The sequence below is a fragment of the Phascolarctos cinereus genome, unplaced genomic scaffold (genome assembly GCF_003287225.1).
Source record: "Phascolarctos cinereus isolate Bilbo 61053 unplaced genomic scaffold, phaCin_HiC Scaffold_9;HRSCAF=440, whole genome shotgun sequence".
Taxonomy (NCBI): Eukaryota; Metazoa; Chordata; class Mammalia; order Diprotodontia; family Phascolarctidae; genus Phascolarctos; species Phascolarctos cinereus.
The window spans coordinates 131,797,998-131,823,979 of NW_027556402.1; the positions used below are offsets into that span (position 1 = coordinate 131,797,998).

The following is a 25,982-nucleotide window of genomic DNA, read 5'->3' on the forward strand; positions in this document are numbered from 1 at the left end:
CATTTAGCAGGTACTTAACAAATAGCTGATTGATTTACTTTGTAATGTCTAATGGGTTATTTGTAAAATTTCTCTACTTCTCCATCCTCTACAGGAAATGTCAAGGGAAAATTAATTTTATGGTGGTCTTTTGTTCTTTCCACTTCTTATTATAAGTACTTCAACACAAGTTCCATACAAATGTCTTATGAAATAATGTTTCTTGTTGACTTTGTATGAACAATATAGCCAAATTCATCAACACCTTTATTTGCCTCTCCAAGGAGAATCTGTGAACTATCCTTCCACTTGGCTACAAACTCCTAGAATTCATAGCAAGAACATCAAGACTGATACAACTTAGCTCCTCCAGTAAAATGGCCTTTCAGTGGTCACTGGACAAGCATCTCACATCTAGAGCTCTGACACCTAATTAAAGTTTATAGTCTAAAACCCAGGTGATCTTTAAGGTTCTCTGCTCCTTTTTCTACAACTTTCCCACATTCACTGGAGAAACAAGAAAAGGTCCATGTAGGATTAAGAATTATTTTGTCAGCTAGGTGGCAAAGGTTAGAGCACTGAACCTGGAGGCAGGAAGACCTAAGTTCAAATCTAGCTTCAGACACTTACCAGCAGTATGACCTTGAGTAAATCACATAACCTCTGTTTACCTCAGTTTCTTCATCTGTAAAATGGGGATAATAATAGTACCTGCTCTCATAGTTGTTGTGAGGATCAAATAAGATAATGTTTGTGAAGTGTTTAGTACAGTGCCTTGCACATAGTAAATGCTATATAAATGTTAGCTATTATTATCATAATTTTGCAATATTCTTGTTTCATTGGTTGCCATGGCCAAGGAATTCAACAGCTGACCAGACTCCTGTTGATGAGCCTCTTTGTACTTGTCTAGGCTTGTCCTCAAAAAGCAAGTTCAGTTCGCTTAGCAACTTAAAGATAGCCTCTTTAAAAGTTTCTCCAAAGAAAAAAACAGCATTGCTATATGGGAGTTGCCAAAAATTGTTTCTATCAGAAATCATGGACTTAACTCATTATCCCCTGAAACTCTCTTATCCTGATTACTGGTTACCTCAGGTAACTCGCCTACAGGCATACTTCACTTTCAATGGCCAGGAGGCCATCTTCTCTCTAGCCACCTTTCTAAAAGGTGTACTCTTATTACCATCTACTCCTAACCACCACCTCCACCACTTTCCAATTCTGGATCCATAATCAAATCAGATTCCGTGATCAAATCATACTCCTGAAAAGTGCATGCCAATCTACTCCCCTACAACTCCACTCATTGTCTCTGTAATTTCCAAAACAAAATAGCTCTCCCTGGCTGCCATTCTCCTCTATGTATTTTTCTCCTTCAGTGGTGTGTTAGAGCCAGCTCTAACCAGCCAACTGTTAAATTTTCAGAATGAGCATTTACACCTCAGAAATTAGCAAACGTGACAGACTAGGGCTTGATTTATTGTTCATTGATGGTCTAGACTTAAGAAAATCTTAGTAATGCAGATAAAACTTATAAGCGGATTATGAGTATGGGTTTTTTGAAGTCTGTTGTTAAAAACATTTACCAGCACATCACTGCCTCTTTTAGAATGTCATCTCCATGAGGTCAAGAAATTTGCCTTTGTATTTTTATTTCCATGGCTTACACATTGCTTGGCACATAATAAGTGCTTAATAAATTCAGTTTTATTCAGTCAAGGGAGTCTACTATGTTGTTGGATAGTTCAAACTGCTATAAAGTTATTTCTTATATTGAGCTAAAATCTGATTCCCCATAATTTCCCATCAAATCTTCCTAACTTTACTGGCTTTAATAATGTGAATAGTTGCTCCATCTCAGAGTGTGAATTTGGACTCAAAGACTCTGTTATTAAATCCTGGCCCTTATTATTTTACCTACTAGTTGTGTGCCTTTAGACACACAACTTCAAATGAGGTTCCTCATCTATAAAATGTAGGAGTTAAACTAGATGACCTCTATGGTTCTTTCTAGCTCCAAATCTATGACTGTAGAATCCTATGATACCTACCTTTTTTTCTTTCCAGTATGCTGTTAGCCATGATGAACTGAGACCCCATTCTTTTGCTTTTTCCCTATATTGTTTTCAGAATGCTCACTCCATCTTCATCTTGGCCATGTTTCTTCAGTCATACTCTATTTCATTACTATTCCTCTTCAAATGTAATGCTAAGAATTGAGCAGACTTTCAGAGGTTTCCTGACCATATGAGAATATAGTGGAACCACAAATTCCAGTGGTCTGGCCTTCTATGGCCTTCTATGCACTCAGTCAAATTTATGTCTGTCTTTTTAGTGTCCTTATTGTACTAATGGCTTATTTTAAAGTTATAGTCAACTAAAACCCCAAGATCTTTTTCACATGAACTTCCACTAAGCTCAGATCTCTTAACCAATAAGCCTTTTAGTCTGTACTATATTGCAACTGATTTTTAAAACCCATTTCAGATTTAGACCAGTATTTATTTATTAAATATTCTAGCCATGTACTTAAGTACTTGAGATACAAAGACAAAAGCACAATAGCACCTGCCTTCAAAGAGCTTAAATTCTACAGAGTGGGGGACGTACAGACCCGAATACATATATACACAGATGAGTAAATATATGGTAACTTTAGAAGAAAGGGAACATTAAAAAAGGGGAAATGAGGGAAGGGCATATGAAGGAGGCAGCACCAAAGTGAAGCCTTGAAAAAAGAGAAGGATTCAGAGAGGTGGAGATGAGAAATAAAGAACTTAAAATAAAATATTAATATGGAGGTGTAAGGAATTGCTTGTGAAGATACATGGAGATATGGGATGGGATAGCTGGAAGTTAGAGTATATAAAGGAGAACAATGTGAAATAAGGCTAGAAAGCCTTAAAAACCAGTCTGGGAAGCTTGTTAGTCTGACAATCAATAAATACTTATTAACCACTTACTATGTGCCAACACTGTGCAAAGCACTGAGGATACAAAAAAAAAGCAACAAAATTCTCCCTGATTTTTAGGACCTCACATTCTAATGGAGGAAACAACATGGAAACAGAGTCTCTCTTTATGCAGTTGTTGAGGAAGCTTGACACAGCCATATAATTAAGTCTAAGGCATTTGGTACCAGATTCCCTTTTGAAATTCTCTCCCTTGTATAGTCCATCCCTTTGTATGAAACAGTCAGAACGCAACAGAAATTATCTTTATCTGGAAACAAGACCTATCAGACAGCAAATAAACAACATTTTTTAAAAAAGGACACCCCAGAGGGCCACAAAGCTGATTGGCCAGGCAGTGATGGGGGAGGGGACAGAGAGGATGAGTTCACCCTGTCCTACAACATGGCAAGTAAGTACAGGCAGGCAAACAGCAAATTCTATGCAAGCAGATCACTCCTTAAGTGGTCACTTAAATAGACAAGGCTCCAAACACTCATGAGTATACTGAATTTGGGTAGTAGCACCATTTATTGTTATCAGCTTACATTGGTGACCATTTGTACCAAGCCCCACTATTTTATCAGACAGCAAAAGTTCTCTGGTTTCTGCCTCCTATTATCATTCAAGGTAGGAAAAACTGTACTTCCCACCAACTGCCTCACTGACAAGAGGTTACATAACTACAAGAAATGGTCTCTTACACTTACAAGATATATGCAAACTGCATGGAAGATAATTTCAGAGAGAAGGAACTGGTGAGAGGGGGAGGAGCACAAGAAAAGTCTCCTAGATAAGATTTCTGCTAAGTCCTAAAGGAAACCAGGAAAGCTAAGAGGCAGAGGAAAAGAGGGAAAACAAAGGGTTTTGCTAGTGTGCAGTGGAGTGTAACAAACTGCAAGTAAGCCAGAAAGGCAGGATCTACAGTCTAGGAGAAAAAAGAAAATATAAGAATTTGGGAAAAGTAGAAAGGAGTTGGGTTGTAAAAGGCTTTAAATGCCAAATAGGTATTTTTATATTTAGTCCTAAAGAGATGCTACTGGATTATATTGAGTGGGGCAGAGGGGTCAGGGGGATATACGATCAGATGTGCACTTAAGGAAAATCACTTTGGCAGCTGAGTTAAGGGTGGGTTGGGGTAGGGAGAGAGTTCAATCAGGGAGACCAGTTAGAAGGCTGTTTCAGTAACCTGGGTAAGAGGTGAAACGAGCCTGTACTACAATAGTAGTTGAGTAGAAAACAGGATGTATAGAAGAGATGTTGTAAAGGTAGAAATGACAAGATCTGACAACAGATAGCATGTACAAGTGAGAAGTTGAAGATAACACCTAGGCTGACTCTGTGTCACTAGGAAGATAGTGATACCCTCAACAGCAATAGAATGGTTTCAAAGAAGGGACAGTTTAGGTGGAGTTCTATTTTGGACCTGTTGAATTTGAGATGCCTACAGGTCATCAAGTTTGAGATGTTCAAAAGGCAGTTAGAGATTCAAGACTGGAGCTTAGGAAAGAAAATAGGGCTGAATGCAAAAAAACAATAAAGAATAACTGAAAACTGTTGAGTAGAGGAATGACATAGACCTGTGCCTTAGATTACTTTGTGAGCTATGTGGACATTGACATATATGATAGGTTCTCAATAAATGCTTGATAATTGACTAAAAATGGAATTTCTGGAACCTGGCAATTCAGACATTTTTGCTACTAAGCACAGCCAGTATTCATCCTAGAGCTACCAAAAAAACTAACTTGATCCCCCTCCAAGGGCTCATGAAGCTCAGAGTGTATGTACTGCATAATGGGATAAATGAGTTACAAAAACTGTAAGAAGAACAAGTGGGATTACTTCTGAGTTAAAGGGAAATGTCATAACTATAACAAGAATCAGTCTAAAGACAATTTGATTCTATGTGAATTTAGTTAGTGCCTGCTATATATGTGTACATTGGTGATATTTTCCATACCAAAAACTCCTTTCACCAATGAAATCACAAGTCTGCATACTGTTCTAGACACTGAGAAAGATAACAAAAGAAAAACAGTTCCTAGACCCTCTGGGAACTTACAATCAAAGATAAAAATCTATTCACACAAAGTGGTAAAAGTAATCAATAAATATTACAGGAATTCATAGAAACAGGAAATCAATGTGGACCTAGGGGTTGGGGAAAGTCTCATAAAGAGACAGCATTTGAAATGGTCCTTGAAGCATAGGTGGGTTTGAATAAATGGAAAGGAGTAAAAGTAAAGACTTGGAATCTAAAGGGAGCCTAGAAATATGATTTCAAGAGAAGATAATTTAATATGAATAAGGATTAACAGAGTCCTACATGGTTTTAAAAAAAGCTATAATTATTCTTTCCCTAATCTTAATATTTTTTTTTGATCTGGTTCCCTCCCCATCCACATTTGCATGGAAGAAGTATAAGTGGATTACTACTTCTATTAAACAAGCTAACAGAGCAGAGTCTCACCATTTAAAGCAATGTGTGGGTATTTCTCCCATTCCCAGAAAGTCCTTTCCTTAAAATGACCAACTAGATTCTTATTTAGCACCACCTTCTAGCTCCCAGTAAATTCTCCCAGCTCAAGGCTCCCAAGCACACATATATGTAATCCTATATTCATTCTCACCAAACTGGCTGCCAAGAACCAGGATGTTGAACAGAAGAAAACTACTGATAAACTAAAGATACTTTTTTTAAAATGCACAACTGAACTTCAGTGAATTAAAAAAAAATCTTTGTTAAACACTAGAATTAGGACAAAAGCAACATTTTAAAGAAGGCATGAAGAGTGACACATAAAGTAAAAGAGGACGGAGATTTGGGAAACACTCAAATTTTAACAGGAGGTCAAGGAATGGAAGAGATTAGCATTCTGAGGAATGGCAAAGAAGTGAATTAGAAAGGGTAAAAAAAGGAAACGTCAAAAAGAAAAACTAGCTCTTCAAATTCATCTAAATCTTAAAAGAAGCTTCACTCTTTTTGGAAACAGGGAGAGGTTGACTGCAGTTCCCAAAGCTGATAGTTCTGATTCATTCCACATAAAGACTCTGATTTTCAAATTTTGCCTCCAGTTTTTTTTTCACACAATCATTTATTATTTATGGAGTGACATAAATGCATTTGGTATTTTACTAACATAAAATTAATTAGTTAATGTTAGTAATGAACTTTGAAGATAAGTTATATAAATGCTAAGCAGCAGTATTATTATCATTACCATAAAACACATAAAAGACACAGAACCTTGCAAGCTAAATAGGACAAAGATGACAGTATTGTAAAGCATAGGAGAGGATGATGGCAAAGGGACAACTTCAGCAGCAAGATCAGCCATGGACCATTTTGCAAAACAGGTGGGTTATAATGAGAATTGCACAAGGAGGGCTAATGGAATTGATTTACTTTGCTTTTATAAACAGTGACAGTAGAAAAGGGAAATTTATGAAAAATCATAAATCTATAATTTGGAACATCTTAAAGGTTTTCTCTGCATTTTAGATTCCAGGCATTTTCTCTGACTGTCCCCATGCCTGGAATGTTTTCCCTCCTCTGCTCCCACCACTGATCACTTTGAATTCCTTTAAGTCCCAACTAAAATCTCATCTTCTACAGGAAGCCTTCCCTAATCCCTCTTAATTCCAGTGCCTTCCTTCTGTTAATTATTTATCATATATATATATATATATATATATATATATGTATATATATATATATATATATATGTATATAGCTTTCTTTGTATATATTTGGTTTCTTATTGTCTTTGCCATTAGACTGTGAGCTGCATGAGGGAGAGAGCTATTTTTGTCTCGAGTAGTAGGTGCTTAATGCACAAAAATATTTTTACCACTTTAGAATGATGGCTGAAATAGAAATCTGTATATGCATTTCAATTGAAACATTGTTACATAAGAATTCTGAAGATCTTCTTATGGAAGAGTATCGTATAAGTAGATATACAGGCAGAGAGACAAACAAATTCCTGGGTCCTATATGTGTGTTACTTAACTTACAAGAAAAATAAGATCTGAGATTGTCCATTAATTTTTTTATATTGATAAGAGGTTTACTTTGCATTGGAATTGAAAACAAAGGATATTCTTCCCTCCCACTGGAGTGCTATGTTGCTGAAATAGTATTTTTGTCTGAGAATCAAGGTGATAGGATAAGAGTTTCTATGGAAACACAGATAGATAAGATTATGACCTCTAAGCTAGTCAATTTTGCACTTAATGGAGAGAAAGAACATTTTATGTAACAAAGGACAGTGCTGGAAAGCTAGGTACCTGGCTTGTCAGAAGAAAAAACACAGAAGCTCTTTTTTTTTTTCTAGAAAACAAGTAGTTTAAGCTAGTTTTTTTCTGGTTTGATATCTTGTTTTAGAGAAGGTGGACAGTATGAAGTTAAGAAGAGAGCATCTTTTGAAGGGGAGCCTTAGGTTATCTTCTAGGGTCTTTTCAGGAGTTAAATAAGTTGGCTGAGTCCTTGCAAACAAATCAGGTTACTAGAACCACTTTCTAACTTAATAATTCCAGCTCTGATTAGAGTGGATTTTAAAGAGAAACTTTCAGTGTGCTTTATAAACTATAAAATTAAATATAAATTTAAGCTATTCTTTCAGTCACTTCTTCATACTCTAAACAGCTCATCAGAAAATAGGCATAGGCCAACATCAACTTCACTCCATAAAACTAACTTGGCTTTTAAATACAAGCTAATACTGAGATTTTGTTTCTCACCAACTTAAAAATAATTCTGTTATATTATCATAGCCTGCAAACTGCATCAATAGTAAATAATAAAGTAAATCAGGAAACAAAAATCAAATCATATTGTGACACCTCCCATTTTAAGACCTAAAGCTGGAAATGACCTCAGAGACCATCTATTCTAAACCTCTCATTTTATGAGAAAACTGAGGTCCCAGGAGAGAAAATGCTCAAGGCCATCAAGGTACTAATTATAATAGGTGATATATGAACTCAGAACTCCAGAATTAGTGTTCTTTTTCTACTAAAATACACTGCAAAATTAACAGTTTGAAACAGGTCATTTTGCTACTCATTTAAAATTTGCCTTGACCAGTGTTCTAAATATCATGGAATAAACTCTTCTGCCATTATACTGCCCCATACTTTAGAAATAGCAGACATGTTATCAACTATTTAGAGGATTCTTTAGTTGTTTTGTTTTTCCTTCTGGTTTTTAACAAGTTGACTTTTTTATTTTGAGCTAAGTAAGTAAATGTTTGTTTTCACTTTTAATAACTCTCCTTCCCACTTGCAATGAATGGATCTTTCTCAAGTAGAAAAGGCAATCATATCATTGGGTACATTTCTGTACTATGCTAAACACGAAGGGGATGACTTCATCTCCTTCAATATTATTAAGTCGGGGGTAGCTAGGTGGCACAGTAGATAAAGCACTGGCCCTGAAGTCAGGAGTACCTGAGTTCAAATCGGGCCTCAGACCAAACTCTTGACACTTACTAGCTGTGTGAACGCTGGGCAAGTCACTTAACCCCAACTGCCTTAAAAAAAACTGCCTGTTAAATATTATTAAGTGCCTACCATTTGCAAGGAGCCTTTCTAGGTGCTCTAATACAAAGATTTAAAAAGACAGTAGTTTTTTCTTGTTATTAGGGATGACTGGGGGAAGGAGGAATAAGGGGAAAATGTAAGTAATTTAGAATTATATCAATAAAATCTATCTCAGAAATATATATATATATATACACACTTCATGCCCTAAAAAGCTTCTAGGATAATAGAAAGCGTGGGATACTGAGGACATGTCATATATGTAAAGGAATAAATATTGTACAAGGAGGACATAAAGAGGTAAAAGAGATATCCAAACAAAATGATCCAGGAAAATTGGAAGAAAAAGAGAACATTCATGGGAAGCCTTAATCATCAAGAGTTTAAAGGAGTATTCTGGTCTCAAGGTCATCACTCATCATTTTGTAAATAAAGTTCTTTAGAGGAGGCATTGTTTGGTTTTGTTCTTATACCCCCAGCACCTAACATTATACCTGGGAGGCACTTAAATGTTTATGGAATTGAATTGACCATCACAATGTAACCAAGATAATGTCATGCTGAGAGTATTCTTGACTATGATGCTCTTTTTTTATATTTTTCTTATCAATGTTAACAGATTTTCTTGAAATTTCCCATTCAATAATGAATAATGATAACAAAATTTCTAAAACTACAAGCCTCCTATTGATATAGAAATCCCAACTTCTGGGGGTGGAGCCAATATGGCAGAGTAGAGAAAGCACTCAGCTGAGTTCTGCCAACATTCCCCTACAAACAACTATAAAATAATGCCTCAAATCAAATTCCAGAATGGCAAAGCCAACAAAAGGTCAGAATGAGACAGTATTCCAGCCCAAGGCAACTTAGGAAATCAGAAAGAAAGATCTGTGACATGAGGTTGTAGGATGGTCCGGAACCTATGTGAGTGAAAAACCAGTGGTAGGGCTAGGTGATGGTGACAGAAGCAGTAGCATCTTCAGGAGCTCACAAGTCAGAAATGGTAAGGGGACCGGGCAACTGTTCAGGAAGAAATTACTAGAGACCCCTATACTAACACTGGATGCAAAATCTGACACTGTTTGGCAAATCCATTGCCTAAATCCACTTATGGGGCACAGTTCAAGGGCAGACAGCAACACTTTCATTCAAGAGGGAAAGGGACCCTTGCGTGGCAGTTTTGTGGCATAAGAGATCAGGGACCTTAAGGAACAGTATTACTTCTGATCCTAAGAGATCGGGATCCCTTCCTGGGTAAGGACCAGAGTGCAGACCAAGAGAGCAATGGCCAAATGTCCCCCAGATCATACCACTTTGGAATCACCAAAAACTTCCCAAAAAAGCAAAAAAGCCTGAAGCTTGAAACAGAGCCCCTCTACCCCCACCCACCTGTTCTGGAAACAGAAACCAACATTAACATAAAGTTCAAAATCAAGAAATAGGATGGGAAAATGAGGAAACAACAAAAAAAGAACCTGACCATAAAAAAGTTACTACAGTGACAGAGAAGATCAAGACACAAACTCAGAAGAAGACAATGATGTCAAAACAACTACAAGCAAACCTCAAAGGAAAAACAAATGTGAAATGGATACAAGCCCAACAAAAATTCATGGAAGAGATAAAATGATTTTCAAAATCAAATAAGAGTGGTACAGGAAAAAATGAGTAAAGAAATGAGATGAAGGAAGAAAATTATGAAAAGATAATTAATAGTTTGGTAAAAAGAGGAACAAAATATACTGAAAAAAATAGCACCTTATAAAACAGAATTGGCAAAGTGGAAAAAGAGGTACAAAAATTGGCTGACAAAAGTAACTTCTTAAAAAGCATAATTGTTCAAATGGAAAAAGAGGCACAAAAACTCACTGAAGAAAATAATTCCTTAAAAATTAGAATTGGGCAAGTAGAAGCTAATGACTCAATAAAACATCAATAAAACATCAATTTTTTAAAAGTCAAAAAAATGAAAAAAATGGAAGAAAATATGAAATATCTTGTTGGAAAAAAAATAATAACTGACCTGGACAAAGCCTTTGACAAAATAAAATGCCCATTCCTACCAAAAACAATAGAAAGCATGGGAATAAATGGAAATTTCATCAAAATGTTAAGTTGTTGTTTTGTTGATTAGTTGTTTCTGACTTCATGATCCAATTTGGAGTTTTCTTGGTAAAAATTCCAGAGTGATTTGACATTTCCTTCTCCTGCTCATTTTACAGATGAGGAAACTGAGGCAAATAAGGTTAGCTGACTTGCTCAAGATCACACAGCTAGTATCTGAGGCCAGATTTAAATTCAGGTCCTCCTCATCACCACTGTACCACCTAGCTGCCCCCTAAAATGATAGGTAGTATCTATCTAAAAACATCAATAAGCATTATCTGCAATAGGGATAAGTCTTTCTAATAAGATTAGGAGTGGAGCAAGGATTAGTACCATTATTTAATATTGTACTAGAAATGCTAGCTATAGCAGTAAACAAGAAAAAGAAATTGAAGGAATAAAAATAGGCAATGAGGAAACAAAACTATCACTCTTTGCAAATAATATGATGGCATACTTAGAGAACTCTAGAGAATCAACTAAAAAATATTAGTTGAAACAGTTAACTTTAGCAAAGTTGTAGGATATCAAATAAACCCACATAAATCATAAGCATTTCTATATACTCCCAACAAAACCAAGCAGGAAGAGACATTCCATTTAAATTGTAGACAATATAAAATACTTGGTAGTCTCTCTGCCAAGACAAACCCAGGGGCTATATGAACACAATTACAAAACACTTTTCACACAAATAAAGACAGATCTAAATGATTGGAGAAATATTCATTGCTCATACATAGGCTAAGCCAATCTAATAAAAATGATTATTCTACCTAAGGTAATTTATTTATGCAGCACTGTAATAATCAAACCTTCAGTTCAGTCATTTTTTCAGTCATGTCCAACTCTTTGTGACCTCCTTTGGGGCTTTCTTGGCAAAGATACTGAAGTGGTTTGTCATTTCCTTCTCCAGTTTATTTTACAGATGAAGAAACTGAGGCAAAGTTAAGTGACTTACCCAGGGTTACACAGTTAGTAGGTGTCAAGGGTCAAATTTGAACTCAGGAAGATGAGTCTTCCCAACTCCAGGCCCAGCACTCTATCTACTGTGCAATCTAGTTGCTCTATCAACCAAACTACCAAAAAAAATTTTTATAGAGGCAGAAAAAATAATGATAATTCATCTTGAGGAACAAAAGGTCAAGAATATCAAGGGAATCAATGGAAAAAGAATGTGAAGGAAGGGTGGCCTCTCAGTTCCAGATTTCAAACTATATTACAAAGTGGTAATCATCAAAATAATCTAGTACTGGCTAAGAAATAGAGTGGTAGATAAGCAGAATAGATTAGGTACACAATAGACAGTAGTAAATGACCTTAGTAATCTAGCATGTGATAAACCCAAATGTCCAAGCTTTTGTAGTAAAAATTTAACATTTGACAAAATTTGCTAGGAAAACTGGAAAGCATTTTGGCAGAAACTAAGCACAAACCAACCTCTCATATACCAGGATAAGATCAAAATGAGTACAAGATTTAGACATAAAAGGGGATATCATAAGTAAATTAGGGGAGCATGGGAAAATGTACCTGTCATGTCTATGGATAAGGGGAAAGTTTATGACCAAACAAGAAATAGAGAGAATCATAGGAAGTAAGTGGATACTTTTGATCACATGAAATTAAAAAGTTTTTGCATGAACAAAACTAATGCAGCCAGAATTAGAAACAAAATAGGAAACTGGGTGGGGGGGATTTACATCATTTCTCTAATAAAGGTCTCATTTCTCAAATATATAAGAAACTGAATGACATTTATAAAAATAAGAGCCATTCCCAAGTGGATAAATGGTCAAAAGAAATGAATAGGTAATCAAACCATTCTGGCAAACAATTTGGAACTACAACTAAAGAGCTATAAAACTGCATACCTTTTGACCCAGCAATACTACTAGTAGTTCTGTATCCTAAAGAGATCAAAGAAAAGGGGAAAGTACTTATTTGTAGAAAAATATTTATAGCAGCTCTTTTTGTGGTGGCAAAGAATTGGAAATTGAGGAGATTTCCGTTAATTGGTGAATGGCTGAACAAATTGTAATATATGATTGTGATAGAATACTATTGTGCTATAGGAAATGATGAACAAGATAGTTTCAGAAAAACCTGGGAAGACATATAAACTGATGTAAAACGAAATTAGCAAAACTAGGAGAACATTGTACACAGTAATATCAATAATGTAAAGGTGATTGACTATGAAAGACTTAACTATTCTGATCAGTACAATGATCCAAGACAGTTCCAAAGGACCAATGATGAAAAATGCTGTCCACCTCTAGAGGACTGATGAACTCTGATTGAAGCATATTTTTTTAAACTTTTTTATGTTTCTTATTTTATTGTTTTAGTTAATGTTTTCTTTTGAAATATGGCTAATCTGGAAATATGTTTTGCATGACTTCACATGTATAATCAATATAAAATTGCTTGCCTTCTCAAGAAAGAGGAAAGGGGTAGGAGGGAGGAAGAAAATTCAGAACTCAAAGTCTTAAAAAAAGAATGTTAAAAAAATTTTGCATATAATTGGGAAATATTTAATGAAATCAATTAAAAACATATCAAAAAAAAAGAAAAAATCCCACTGGCTTAGAATTGGAAGGCCCTGAAGCTATTTATTTTGGTCCATACCTGAGGAGGAATCTGCTTTGCAGCTCCCCTGACAAGTAGTCAACCCCTTTTCCCTTAAAGACAGGGCCCATTCTATGATTGGCCAGCTCTAAATATTGGGAAGGTTTTCCTCTTAGGAAAGCAAAATCTTTCTAATTCTTCCCTATTCAAAATAAGCCTAATTTCTTTTCTGTTTGCCCTTCAGTTCCCAGTGGCAAGAGGAGGGTTCTCCTCTTTAGGCGAAATATTTTCAGTTCTTTCAACCAGTCCTCCCATTGTCTCATTTCTAGTATTTTCACTATCCTTAAAGAAATAATTTTAGAAACATAAGCATTATGTACAAGCGTACCTTGAACAACATACTTTTCAATGGTCAGAGAAGGTAAAACTAAAAGTTTAGAGTCTACTTTGGAGGCTATAACAATGGTCCAAGTGAGAAGCAATAAGAACCCAAAATAAAGTGATAGTTTCATGAATTCTTAGAAGGGAATGTATGTCAGAAGTGTGGAGAAAGAATTGAACTGGACTGGATTAGAACAGGGTATCAGTGTGTTATATTTTAATATCACAGTGGATCTGTCATTTCATCAATGTGGACACTCCCTCTGTCAGTGCATACCACAACCCATCTATAATATTCATATTGTGTAACTCTTGTCAAGGCCAAAACAAAAATAAAAATAACAGCAATGAAACCCTACATTCTAGAGGTCTTCCTTTGTATCTTTTAACATTATGGGTACCATTGCAATACTCAAGACTGCCTATCCACTATCTATAACTATAAATCTTATTCTTCTTCTTGGATTTATGTCCTCTGGTTTTCAATTATACTCATCCACTGACTACACAGCTAAAATTATATGTGAAAAAGAAAAGGCCTTTATTCCAAATGCCAAAGTCAGTATTTACCCATTGGAGATCCTTTGCTTATACTTGTATGTGTGTTTTTATTCCTTTACACAGGATAGAGTTGGACACAGACATGAAACTCACAAGATCTGGGAAAATAGCTCTGATTATCCTGGTGGTCATAATTGTGGCAGCAGCCATTGGAGTCATTGTTTACTTTGTGGTCTATGGTGAGTGTCCATTGTATCAGGCCTCCGATTCTCAGATTTGGAGAGATATTACTTTAAGAATATCTCTCTATCTTTGAAATTTTTAAGCTTTTATCACAGGCCCTTGAAGAAGCTAAGAGCTTTGGAAAAATGTGGGAGAGAAAGGTAGTTGACAAGATCAATTTGAGCAGAGCTTAAGCTACCAGTTTTGTCCTCCAGAAGTCCTCCATTAATCTAACATATATTTAACAATTTAATCCATTCAAGACACTGTGCTACGCACTGGGGAGATAAAAAAAAATTATCACCTACACTTATGGAATGTACATTCTAATAGAGAAGAGAACATGTGTACAAAAATAACTATAATGAGAGGAAGAATGTGAAATACAATTAGAAGGCATATAAAATTCAGTAGGAATTCAAAGGTGAACAAGATTACTTCTAGCCTTCTGGAGAAGGCTTCATTGAGAATCACAAAATCACAGAATTTGAGTTGGAAGAAACCTCAGTGGCTATTTAATCCAAGAGGTTAAATCATTGCTGAATGAACTCAACTTGGAGTAAACACATTAGATTAAACAATAAGCATTTCCCATACAAAGAAAAAGCAAAATAGTCCCGGTCCTCAAAGAACTTACATTTTAATGAAGACAACGTGTGTGTGTGTGTGTGTGTGTGTGTGTGTGTGTGTGTGTGTGTGTGTTTGAAATGGTACATAGTATAAAGAAAGAAAGTAGTGGGAGACAAATATGGAAAGGTAGATCAAAGATAAAGGGTCTTAAATGACAAAGTCTCGATTTTTTTTTCTCTCAGAAGCAAACCTCAAGGATTTACTCCTTTTTTTCCTTGTTCTGATAGAATTTTTTAATAAATATGTCCCATTGCTTCTTTAAGAGCTTTGCAAAGGCTCCTCTAGAGACAAGCAGAAACTGGGATAGAAAAAAATCCCTTGGGATAGAAAAATAGTTATTTAATATTCTGTTTTATAGATCTTCCCAAATTGAGGAAAGATGGGGTATTATAACTAGAGAAGGGACAAGTATGGAAGTTGGCTTTTTAGTTAAAACAACATATCTAAGAAGGACTTCAAAGACAGATCTTTCCAGTCTCCATGTCCTGAGTTCATTCTATTATATCACGCTTCTTCTCATTTTTTTAAGTGTATAGATTTTAGTGTAGTGCAAAATATACTGAATTGGAATCAGAAGAGATATATGAGTCCCAGATTTTCTACCTATCCATATGACAAAAAGTAAATCATTTATTTTTTTGACCCTGAGTTTTCTCATCCAGAAAACAGAAATAATAACAATCATCTCACAGGGTTATTGTTGTAAGGATCAAATGAGATGTCATATGTAAAATGTTTTATAAAACCTCTCATTATTAGTTTTCCTTCAACCTTCCCTAACTAGATTGTACTTAACATCCTTGCTTTTATGTTGTATTCAGTATATATGGGGAGGCTAGGTGGCCAAGTGAAGAGAGTTCAAATCTGGCCTCAGACTTCCTTGCTGTGTGACCCTGGGCAAGTCACTTAACCTTGTTTACCTTAATTTTTTTCATCTGTAAAATAAGCCGGAGAAGGAAAATGGTGAACCACTCTATTATCTTTGCCAAGAAAACCCCAAATGGGATCACAGACTCAGGCACAACTGAACATATATATTATTATATAGTTTTCCCCACATCCCAAAGAAAGGAAGGGAATGCACATTTATATAGCACCTGCAATGTTCCAGGCATTGTGCTAAGTGCTTTCTACACTTATTGTCTCATTTGATCCTCACAACAATCCTGTGAGGTAGGTCCTGTTTTTATCCCCATTTTACAGATAAGAAAACTGAGGCAAATAACAACTAAATGAGTTGCCCAAGGTCACACAGCTAGTAAGGATCTGAAGACAGGAGTTGGACTCAAAGTCTCCTGACTCCAGGTCCAGTGTTCTTCCCACTATTACACTAGCTCCCATAGAATATAAAGTCCTTAACATAGGGATTGTTTCCATTTTTTGTCTTTGTATCTCCAAGTGCTTAGCATAGCACCTGTCATAGTAGGTGTTACTCATTAATTGATTGAAACCAGAATAGTATTTTAATCAAACTGAGAAATGAACCAATGTTGCTAAAAATTTGTTTCTTTAAAAATGAAATTCATATATTATTTCAAAGTGTCATCATCAGTCAATTATTAAATACAGCTAATAGGCCAACCCCTTCTTACACACACTTTACAGGCTAGCTCTCAGGAAAATAAAACTTTCCACACATATATGACTTTCCTTCTACCAGAGTTCATTTCAGTCAAATAGGCAATAATATTTGTTAAGCACCAACCCTGTGCATAACAAGGAATATTTGGTTTTTGGAGGTGGGCAGAGCAAATCACACCATGTACTTTGCTTTCCACCTCCACATCTTATACAAGTGAAATCAAGTTACAGTGAACATCAAGGTTATTTTTGAGGGAGAAAATAAATGGAACAGGACAAGGTCAGTCCCACCCACTTTGTCTTGGATGGGAGTGCAGGAAGTTACTGAATGTATATATGCATATAAGTGTATGTATTATGCATGTGTATATATACATACATGCATTATAAATTATGTCTTAGGTACTTTTTGATACCAACTAGGCAAGGTCACTGCCTTCTCCATACCTCCCAAAGTTGCTAAAACAGCATAATCCCTCAAAGCACTGATTAAGGACAATCATTCTGATTTGTCGTACAAAACAAAACAGAAGAAATACTAAAAGAGATTGGAGAGGGGAAGAGGGAGTGAAAAGAACACTAGACTAGGAATTGAAAGGCCTATATTTTATTCCTAGACCTCCCACTAACTGCATGACCTTGTCTGAATTATTTAACCTCTTGAAGATTGTTCCCTCATTCATAAAATGGAAAAGTTAGGCCAGATGATTTCTGGTGGTGTCTCTTCCAGTTCTGTCTTTTCTGTCTTTCTGGGATTCTATAACAAGATAAAGAATATGACTCCAAGCATCTTATAGTCTAAGGTAGTAGAAAGAATAAAGATACATTAAAAAGATATAGAGATACTATATTTAGTTTACTCTATAGCAATGTTTTATGTGCAAATTTATGTTAAAGGTCACAATAGAAATTTCTTTGGTGAAAGAAACTGTATTAACAAAATCTAACCTATGGATTAGATAATTTATGGACTCAGTAATACCTTATTATAGAAAATGTTTAACTTTAGAGATTAAGCTACTTGTAAATCTTATCTTAAGAAAAAAGAACACTCCTGATTTTAACTACACCATTAGGATATCTGTATAATTCTTTAAATAAAATAAAATTAAGATTTCCTTAAATCACCACAGACTTGCAGTGCACCACAGTGCAGCCTAAAACTATTAACTGAGGAGTTGCTTCCTAATTCCTAGCTTTCTAACTCAGCTTTTAAAAAGTGGCTGGAGACTCCTAATGTGAATTCATTCTGAGGCCATCTACGCAAAGCCAAAACATCTGGGCAAACAGTGAAAATGTCGAAGCAATCATCTAAAATCTTCACACATTTGAATATTTGGCATTGGGTAAACAAAATGTCTATATGATTAACTGAATTTTATACTTTCCATCAAGATGTTTTGACATCATAGAAAGGCATTCTTAGTTGGACACTCCTCTTTTGGATGACACAAACTCAGCACCATTATTTGGGGTTTTATAACCTTTAAAAAAAAACAGGGTTTTCTGGTTCTCCATTCCCAACTATAATCTTAGAATTAGAAATCTGTATGATATTTATATAAGTACCTGTTGTTACCCATGATAGAATGTAAATTTCTCAAGAGCAGATATTATTTTTTTTAAATACAATCTGGCTGTTGACATCATTATTCAAGTGAAATTGCTCTAAGATTACCAATGGCCTCGTAATTGATAAATCTGATGGTCTTTTGTCAGTCCTCATCTTTCTTGACATATCTGCTGCATTTGTTGCTGTCAACCACTTTCTCTTTGTATATACTCTCTCCTCTCCGGTTATTCAAGACACTACTGTCTCCTTTTTCTCCTCTACCTAATACCTCCTTCTCAGTGTCCTTTGCTGGTTCATCATTCAGTTCATCCTCCTCCTAGTTGTGAATGTTCTCCAAAGTTCTGCCCTAGGCCCTCTGCTCTTCTCTCCCTATACTCTCTGGTGTGAGGGGTTGCTGAGCCCTTTTCAGGGCTGCTCATCCACCTTTGGTATTCATCTGATTCACTCAACTCTCTCACCTGTGGCTCCAAGAAGCTGTAGCACATGCAGTGGCCACACCATGGTAAACCATGTGGGCAGATTAACCTGGTTGAGGGTAACTGACAGGTCTCAAACCTATTGGTGAGTTGGGGGAATGTCTACCCCAAGCATGTGAAGACTTTCCTGGGTAGAATGGGTGGATGAGAACAATTTGTTCCAATGGCCATGAAGGCAACTGAAGCAGGCACTGTGAAGTGCTTAGACCTTGGTCAGACATCAAAGATGCAAAGGTCATCCATTGCATCCCAGGCCATTGCCAGTCATCTTGACTTGTCCTATCACTGTACTTCAATGACTCAGGAAGAGAGAATGAGACTGATAACTTTGTGCAACTCTGCCTCACTTAAATCCAATTCATGTGCAAATCAAGATATTACCCATGATGTCATTGGTCCTCTTCAAAAACTAAGAACAATACTTTTCTATTGGTGACCACAGCAGCTCCCATGAGATTAATCAACATCTCTGTATAAATGATTTCCAGACCTCTATATCTTGCCCCAGTCTCTCCCCTAAGCTTTATTCTTCCCATCACCAATTACCTATTAGACATTTCAATCTGGGTGTCCAGAAACATCTAAAATTTAATATGTCTAAAATAGAACTGATTATCTTTCCACCCAAATCCAGCCATCTTCTAAACTTTTTATTTTTATCAAAGGAATTCTTCCAGTCTCCCAGGTTTGTAACACTGGTATTTTCTCCAACCCCTCACTCTTCCTTGTGCCACATAGCTAATCAATTGCCAAATCTTGCCATTTCTACTCCTACAATGATAATTAATGATAACAATACCTAACATTTATGTAGTATTTTAAAGTTTGCAATATGCCTTACAAATATTATTTTATCCTCACAACAACCCTAGGAGGTTGATTATTATTATCTCCATTTTTACAAATGAGGAAACTGAGACAGACAGCATATGAGTGACTTGCCCAGGATCACACAGCTAGTAAATACTCCACAATATCTTTCATACCCTACCAGTTATCTCTATTCACACAGCCACCACCTCATCACCTCTGACATAGATTCTTTTAATGGCTTCCTGATTGATTTCCTTGCCGCTAGTCTATCCTCACTGCCAAAATGATTTTCCTTAAACAAAGATGTGACTATTTCACTCACCCACTCAATCAACTCCAGTAGTCAGTCAGTAAGTCAATAAGCATTTAAGTGGCGACTATGTGCCAGGCACTATGCTAAGCACTGAGGATACAAAGTCAGTCTAAGCTCTCAAAGAGCCTACAGTCTAATGGGATCCCTAGTGACCCTAGGATCAGAGATAAATCCTCTGCTGAGCTCTTAAAGCCCTTCACAAACTTACTCCAATCCTATCTTTATCACCTCATTGTGTATTACTTTCCCCTATATTCTGCAATATTCTGCATATTACTGTTGTGTCTTCTTTACATATCACATTTCTTTATATGCCTTGTTTTTATATAGTTGTTTGCATATTGTTTCTCCCATCAGACAAAAGATTTTTGCCTTTCTTTCTATCCCCAGTGCTTAGTACAATACCTAGTAGGCACTTAATAAATGATTGTTGACTGACTGACTGTTCCTCACACTCAACACTCCATTTTCTGTCTCTGTGGGCCTTTTCACTGGCTGTCATCCAAGCCTGGAATGTCTCCCTTACTCATTTCTATCTCCCAGAATCTCTCCCTTCCTTGAAGATACAGCTCAAGTCTTTCTACATGAAGCGTTCCCTGATTTCAACAGCTAAAGTCCTCCTCTCAAGCTAACTTCTATATAACAACTTTCTATTTATTTGTATTTGTTCTCTTTATATTTATTCTATATGTACATATCTCTGTCTTTGTTGTCTCTTTTGTTATAATATAAACTCCTTGCAAATAGGCATTGTTTCATTCTTTTTCTTTGCATCCCTAGCACCTAGTAGAGTGCCTGGCATAGAGAAGGTGGTTAATAAATGCTTGCTTGATTATTATAGAAATATAGTTAATGTGGTGTTGCATTCTAATGTGACAAACTTGAATACTGACATATTTAATTTTTAAATTTTTTCATTTTTAAAAATATCCTGAACACATTATTAAATAGATTACAATTTTTTGAGAGAAACCACTTCTCTGCCAAAGCTATATCAACATTTTCTGGGCACTCAACTTCTATTTCACATGCTGTTTCTTCAATGGGAATAGTAAATAGATGCAAAAAGAGCAATATAAATACTAATGTTTCCCTCTCTACTTCACAGGTAAAACACCTTTCTATTACCACATCAGCTTTAAACTTGCTAATGTTGAATATGACAGCGAGTTTAGCAAGCCATATTCTCAAGAATACATAGATCTAAATGAAAGGATAGTGTCTTTGGTAAGTTGGGTTTTCTTTTGCCTTTTTTCCTTTCCATACAATGCTTTTAAAGTGGTAGAAGTAAATTCTACAAATAATAACAACATATTAATATATCACTTTTAGTCTTACAAAGTGCTTTCCTTATGACAACCTTGGAAGGTAGATAATACAAGTATCCCCATTTCCCAGATACTTAAACTAAAATTCAAATAAGTTAACCAATGTGTCCATGATCACATAGCTAGTAATTGCTAATGCCAGATTTTGAGCCGACATCTTGTGAACTTTCCATTACATCATGTTGCTTCTCTATGTAAAAAATCCAATTTAGCACCCTCTATCTCTCTCTTTTTATACTTCCAGTTGAATTTGACGTGGGAGAGATTTGTAATTCTAAATCGTTGAGACACTTTAAAAATCATTATCTTATATAAATATAATACCTTGGAAGTTTTAATTCTTAAACACATTGAAGGATTTTTTTATTTCAGAAATGTTTATTCTTTCCAACAGTACAACTTTCTGACCTATCTATTTCTTCTCCTCTTGTGTTACTCGTGCCATACATCCTCCACAGACAGTCTACTCTAAGTGCAAGGACTCTTCCTCTGGATGGAGACCACTGTCCATTGGTTGCTCTTCTCTCTTCCTTTCCAGTCATTCTTTAATGTTTTAATGCTACTCATCTTTTCTGTGTAATTCTTCACTGATAAGATGATGCAGCTTCCTTGTATTCACTCTGCACCTCTTCATTGCCCATTGGGTGCCACAGAATTTCAAGTATTTGGAGATTTTAGCATTCCTTGACTTGTAGCCTTATCATATCACTGGAAAATTATTCATGTTTTTTAAAAATGAGTCTTTGTTGCTGGGAAAAGTTTGGGGTTATTAAAAGCATTGCAAAATGTCCCCCAAAACAATCTAGCCTAGCTTCTTCCTCCTATTCAATGGGCCTAGTTCAATGTCTATCCACAATATCTAGCCAAGACATTGATGGGCCAATTCAATCAGTTATCTACCCTTTTGCACACTATAGTATGCTTGTTTGGGTTTTTTGTTTGATTGTTTTTGCTTTTTAGTGAGGCAATCCAGGTTAAATGATTTACCCAGAGTCACACAGTAAGTGTTATGTCTCTGAGGCCACATTTGAACTCAGGTCCTCCTTACTTCAAGGCCAGAGCTCTATGCCACCTAGCTGCCCCCACATAGAGAGGGTCCATGGAAGTGGGATTTCCCTTTTTCTTTTTTGGGTTTTTTGTTTTTGTTTTTGTTTTTGGCAAGGCAATTGGGGTTAAGTGACTTGCCCAGGGTCACAGAGCTAGTGAATATCATCTGAGGTCACATTTCAACTCAGGTCCTCTTGACCCCACCACCTAGCTGCCCCTGCACACTATAGTATGGACAATGTTGTTGTTGTTCAGTTGTTTCAGTCATGTCTGACTTATTGTGACCCCATTTGGGTTGTTTTTGGTAAAGATACTCAAGTGGCTTGCCATTTCCTTTTCCAGTTTATTTTACAGATGAGGAAACTGAGGTGGACAGAATCAAGTGACTTGCCCAGATCTCACAGCTAGTAAGTGTCTGATGCCAGATATGAACTCAGGTTTTCCTGACTGTAGGCCTACTGCCAGCTAGCTGCCCTCGAACATCAGTTTGTTGTTCATAAAATCATAGGTTTTGTTCTAGAAGGTACTCTAAGGATCATCCAATATAAGTCCCTCATTTTACAGATAAAGAGAGTGGGATTAAGTGTCTTGCCCAAAGTGGCAGTGGTATTAATTGTCAAAACCATGATTCAATCCCAGGTCCTCTGACTTTAAATCCAACCCTTTCCATTGTACCATTCAGTCTCCCTTTTTCCTGAATGGATAATTAGGCCAAACTCTTTTAAGGTGATTATAGATCTAATCCATGAGGTTCTATGCAATGGTTTGGGGCTTAATGAAATCACTGCAATGCCACCTACAGACAAGAGCATCTGGAAAACCTTGTCATCCACAGGACATCTGCCTTTCATTTGAACTCTTGACTGGACCTCCTCCATGACAGTGGCAAACACTCTGAGAAAGAATCTTTGCAAATTAAAGATGTCACACACAGTTACCTCAATTGTTACATATTTCAAGGTATCTTATATGATTTTAACTTGAGGATTGCCACACTTGTTGGAGAAAAGCCTGCAAGCATTATTTTAATCTACCGAATCAAATTCATTTTCTAGAGTCAAGAAATAATCAGCATGGTGGCATCTCATTATCTCAATATTTTCCAGTGTATTGTCTGACTATAAAATTTTTATACCTTCTAGAAAATCATCTGTGAAAGACTGCCTACTCTCTTCTTGTACCATTTTAGGGCCTACTCAAAGCCTAGATTTTCCACCTGTAGGACACATGTCAAGGTGAAGGTAGGAAGCCCCCAGGCTTATTTTTGAGACTTTTTCTACTTCCATTCATTTGCATAAGAGATCAAATGGATTTGAGGGCTCTTAAAAGGTGTATTTGGCAAACCCACACAGTTTGGTGAGGATTCTATAATAGATCCATGTTAAAATGAGTCTGAAAGAAGAGAATCCCTATGAAGAAATTAATCAGGGAGCTAAAAAGATTTTCTGATCCTAAATCAGGTTGAGAGACTCCTGATAGTGAATCTGCCCTCAGGTGAATGGGAAATAGGAAGATTAATAATAATAAAAATAATAATAATAATAGACAAATCTGAAGGCACAAATTAACTGAGAAGAATGGCTCTGTTTTCCAAAAAGGTTGGTGCCTGGGCAGGGAACCCCCTTCTGAAGAGGAAACATCCAATTCTACTCGGAAACAGAAACAACATTGCCTCCATACCCATAGTAAAAAAAAGCTGATTAAGTCTTCCTCCCTAGTCTGATGACTGAGTGTGCTTGGCTTTTACTTTCCTGAAAAAGCCATATCATGAAGCCTCTAGGCTTTGAACAAAAGAGAGAGGACAGAAAGCCGACCACCTCTCCCAGGGAAAAACAGCTTAGCTGAGGACACCAGCTGAAGTTCAAATCTGGAAGCAGAAACTCCAAAGCCTTGTGCCAACTAGTGCCCTACATGGCAATAACCACAAGGCCAGTAGAGCATCAGTAATCAGAAACTACATGACACCAATAGGAAGTAAGGCATTCACGTACTACAGAGACCACATACTTAGAAGAGACTCTACCCCTGGCAGAGACTAGATACCACCTAGAACCACTGGTGAGCAGACCCAATACGAAAAGCACAATAATATCACCAGAATTCATCAGCAGCCATGAATGTACGAGTTTTCCCTCCACATATGAGTTCTTGTCCTACTTCACTATGTACTCTAGCCACATGTGATCCCTGTGTGTAGACTATTACAGGATCAGTGACTTGCCTATGACCTGAGTTTAGATCCTGCCTTGGATACTTACTAGTTAGGCAGGATCTAAACTCAGGTCATCCTAATGCCAAGTCTAATCTATTCACTACATCAAATCTTCCCATCTTTTCTATATCCTTCATAGTGATTTCTTAAAGCATAATAATACTCCAATACATCCATTTGCCATAGCTTTCTTAAGCTACTACTGAATCTATAGGTAACTACTTTGCTTCCAGTTCATTGCTATTGGAATGGTTGCTACAAACACTTTTACATTCAAATGGATCTGTAATTTCCTCAATTCAGGAGTTACTTCTCAACTCCTTCAGGTCCTGCCCATCCTGGATTGTACTTGTCCATGAAAGAAGAAGGAAAAGAGGAGAGAGTGGGGAGGGAAGTCTACCTAAGAGGCCACAGGTCTTCCTTACTTTTTCCCAATATCTTACCAGTACCAGTGTAACACTCTGGTCATCCACCTGCTATCCTTCACTTTTATCACCTGACCAGCCCATCTTCTCTTCTTCCTAAACAATTCCTTGATGACATCCTCTACTCTTATTCTTTGGAGTTCTTCATTGGTTGTATGTTATACACTGTTCTTATCCAACATGAGCCTTTCCATTGCCCTTTGTATTATGGCCATTTTTAGTTCTGAAGCTGTGGTGTTTCATTCAGCAGCACCAGTCAAATGTTTGCAATGAAAAGATGCGTCTTTGTTGGTTATGGGAAGCTTGAGGTTGGTATAAGTGTTTTGCAGTTTTCCAAAGCAATACAGCCTGCTCTTCTCTTGTTGAAATTTAGGCCCAGATGATTTTCCACCTGTATTGTCTTCCAATATTGATTTCTTCATCCATTAGACTTTGCTTTGTGGATGGATTAGACAGACTTCTTTGAGTGAATACAGATCTGTTCCAGAAAACTCTGTGATGTCTTGGCGCTTGCTGCAAACAATATGTCATATGCAAATAGGAGTATCTGGAGGACTTCACCATCTATGGGGAATCCCTCCTCAATCCAGTCTGCACTGAATCTATCTATCACAGGGCCAGATGCATTCAGTGAACACACGATCACCCTGTTTTATGCCTTGCTTGATGTTCATCATCAGAGGATAATACAAGGGTATTTCTGCTGTTACATCTTCTAGGAATCTTGATATATGGATGGCAGACACCTTGTTGTAAAAGATCCTGCAAAGTGCCACTTGTGTAGAGTCAGACACTTTTTTCCCACAATCAACACATAATAATCCCAGTGGAATTTTATATTTCTCTACATTTTTCAGTCTAGTCCATTTTTCAATATCACTTAGGAAAACCTGCTTGTTTCCCATTAATACCCTCATTAAAAATGCCCTCAATTTAGGTAAAATTGACCCTCATAAAGATTTTGAATAGACAGGAGAGTAGAGGTATAGGCTAGTAATAACTGACTTTTTATTTTGGATGTTAACAAGGTCTGATTTTTTCAATACCTTTGGTATCTTTGTTTCTTTCAAATACATTGTATATCTGCCCCTCCATGCCTTCACAACTGTATCACCTTTGTGATGATATACTTGTTTCAATCTGGCTGCCTTATCCATCTTTGTTCTTTTTAGTACCATTTCTACATCCTCTCTAAGCACCTCAGGCACTGTGATGCTAGGGTCCAACTGTAGCAGTTCCACTATCCTTGATTTTTTGAAAGTTTGTCAAAATGATTTCCACAAATATTTTTTTGATAAAAATTTATCATCTGCTTGTATTTCTCTT

General features: G+C 36.4%; 1 protein-coding gene across 1 annotated transcript in view; it reads left to right on the forward strand.

The window, feature by feature from the left end:
• The first annotated feature begins 6,231 nt into the window (after nt 1-6,231).
• LOC110217399 (transmembrane protease serine 11C-like) overlaps nt 6,232-25,982 on the forward strand; it is a 109,825-nt gene continuing 90,074 nt past the window's right edge. The window contains exons 1-3 of the mRNA XM_020999792.2: nt 6,232-6,290; nt 14,160-14,275; nt 20,753-20,871. Coding sequence (XP_020855451.2) covers nt 6,232-6,290; nt 14,160-14,275; nt 20,753-20,871 — 294 coding nt within the window. The remainder of the gene's footprint in view (nt 6,291-14,159; nt 14,276-20,752; nt 20,872-25,982) is intronic.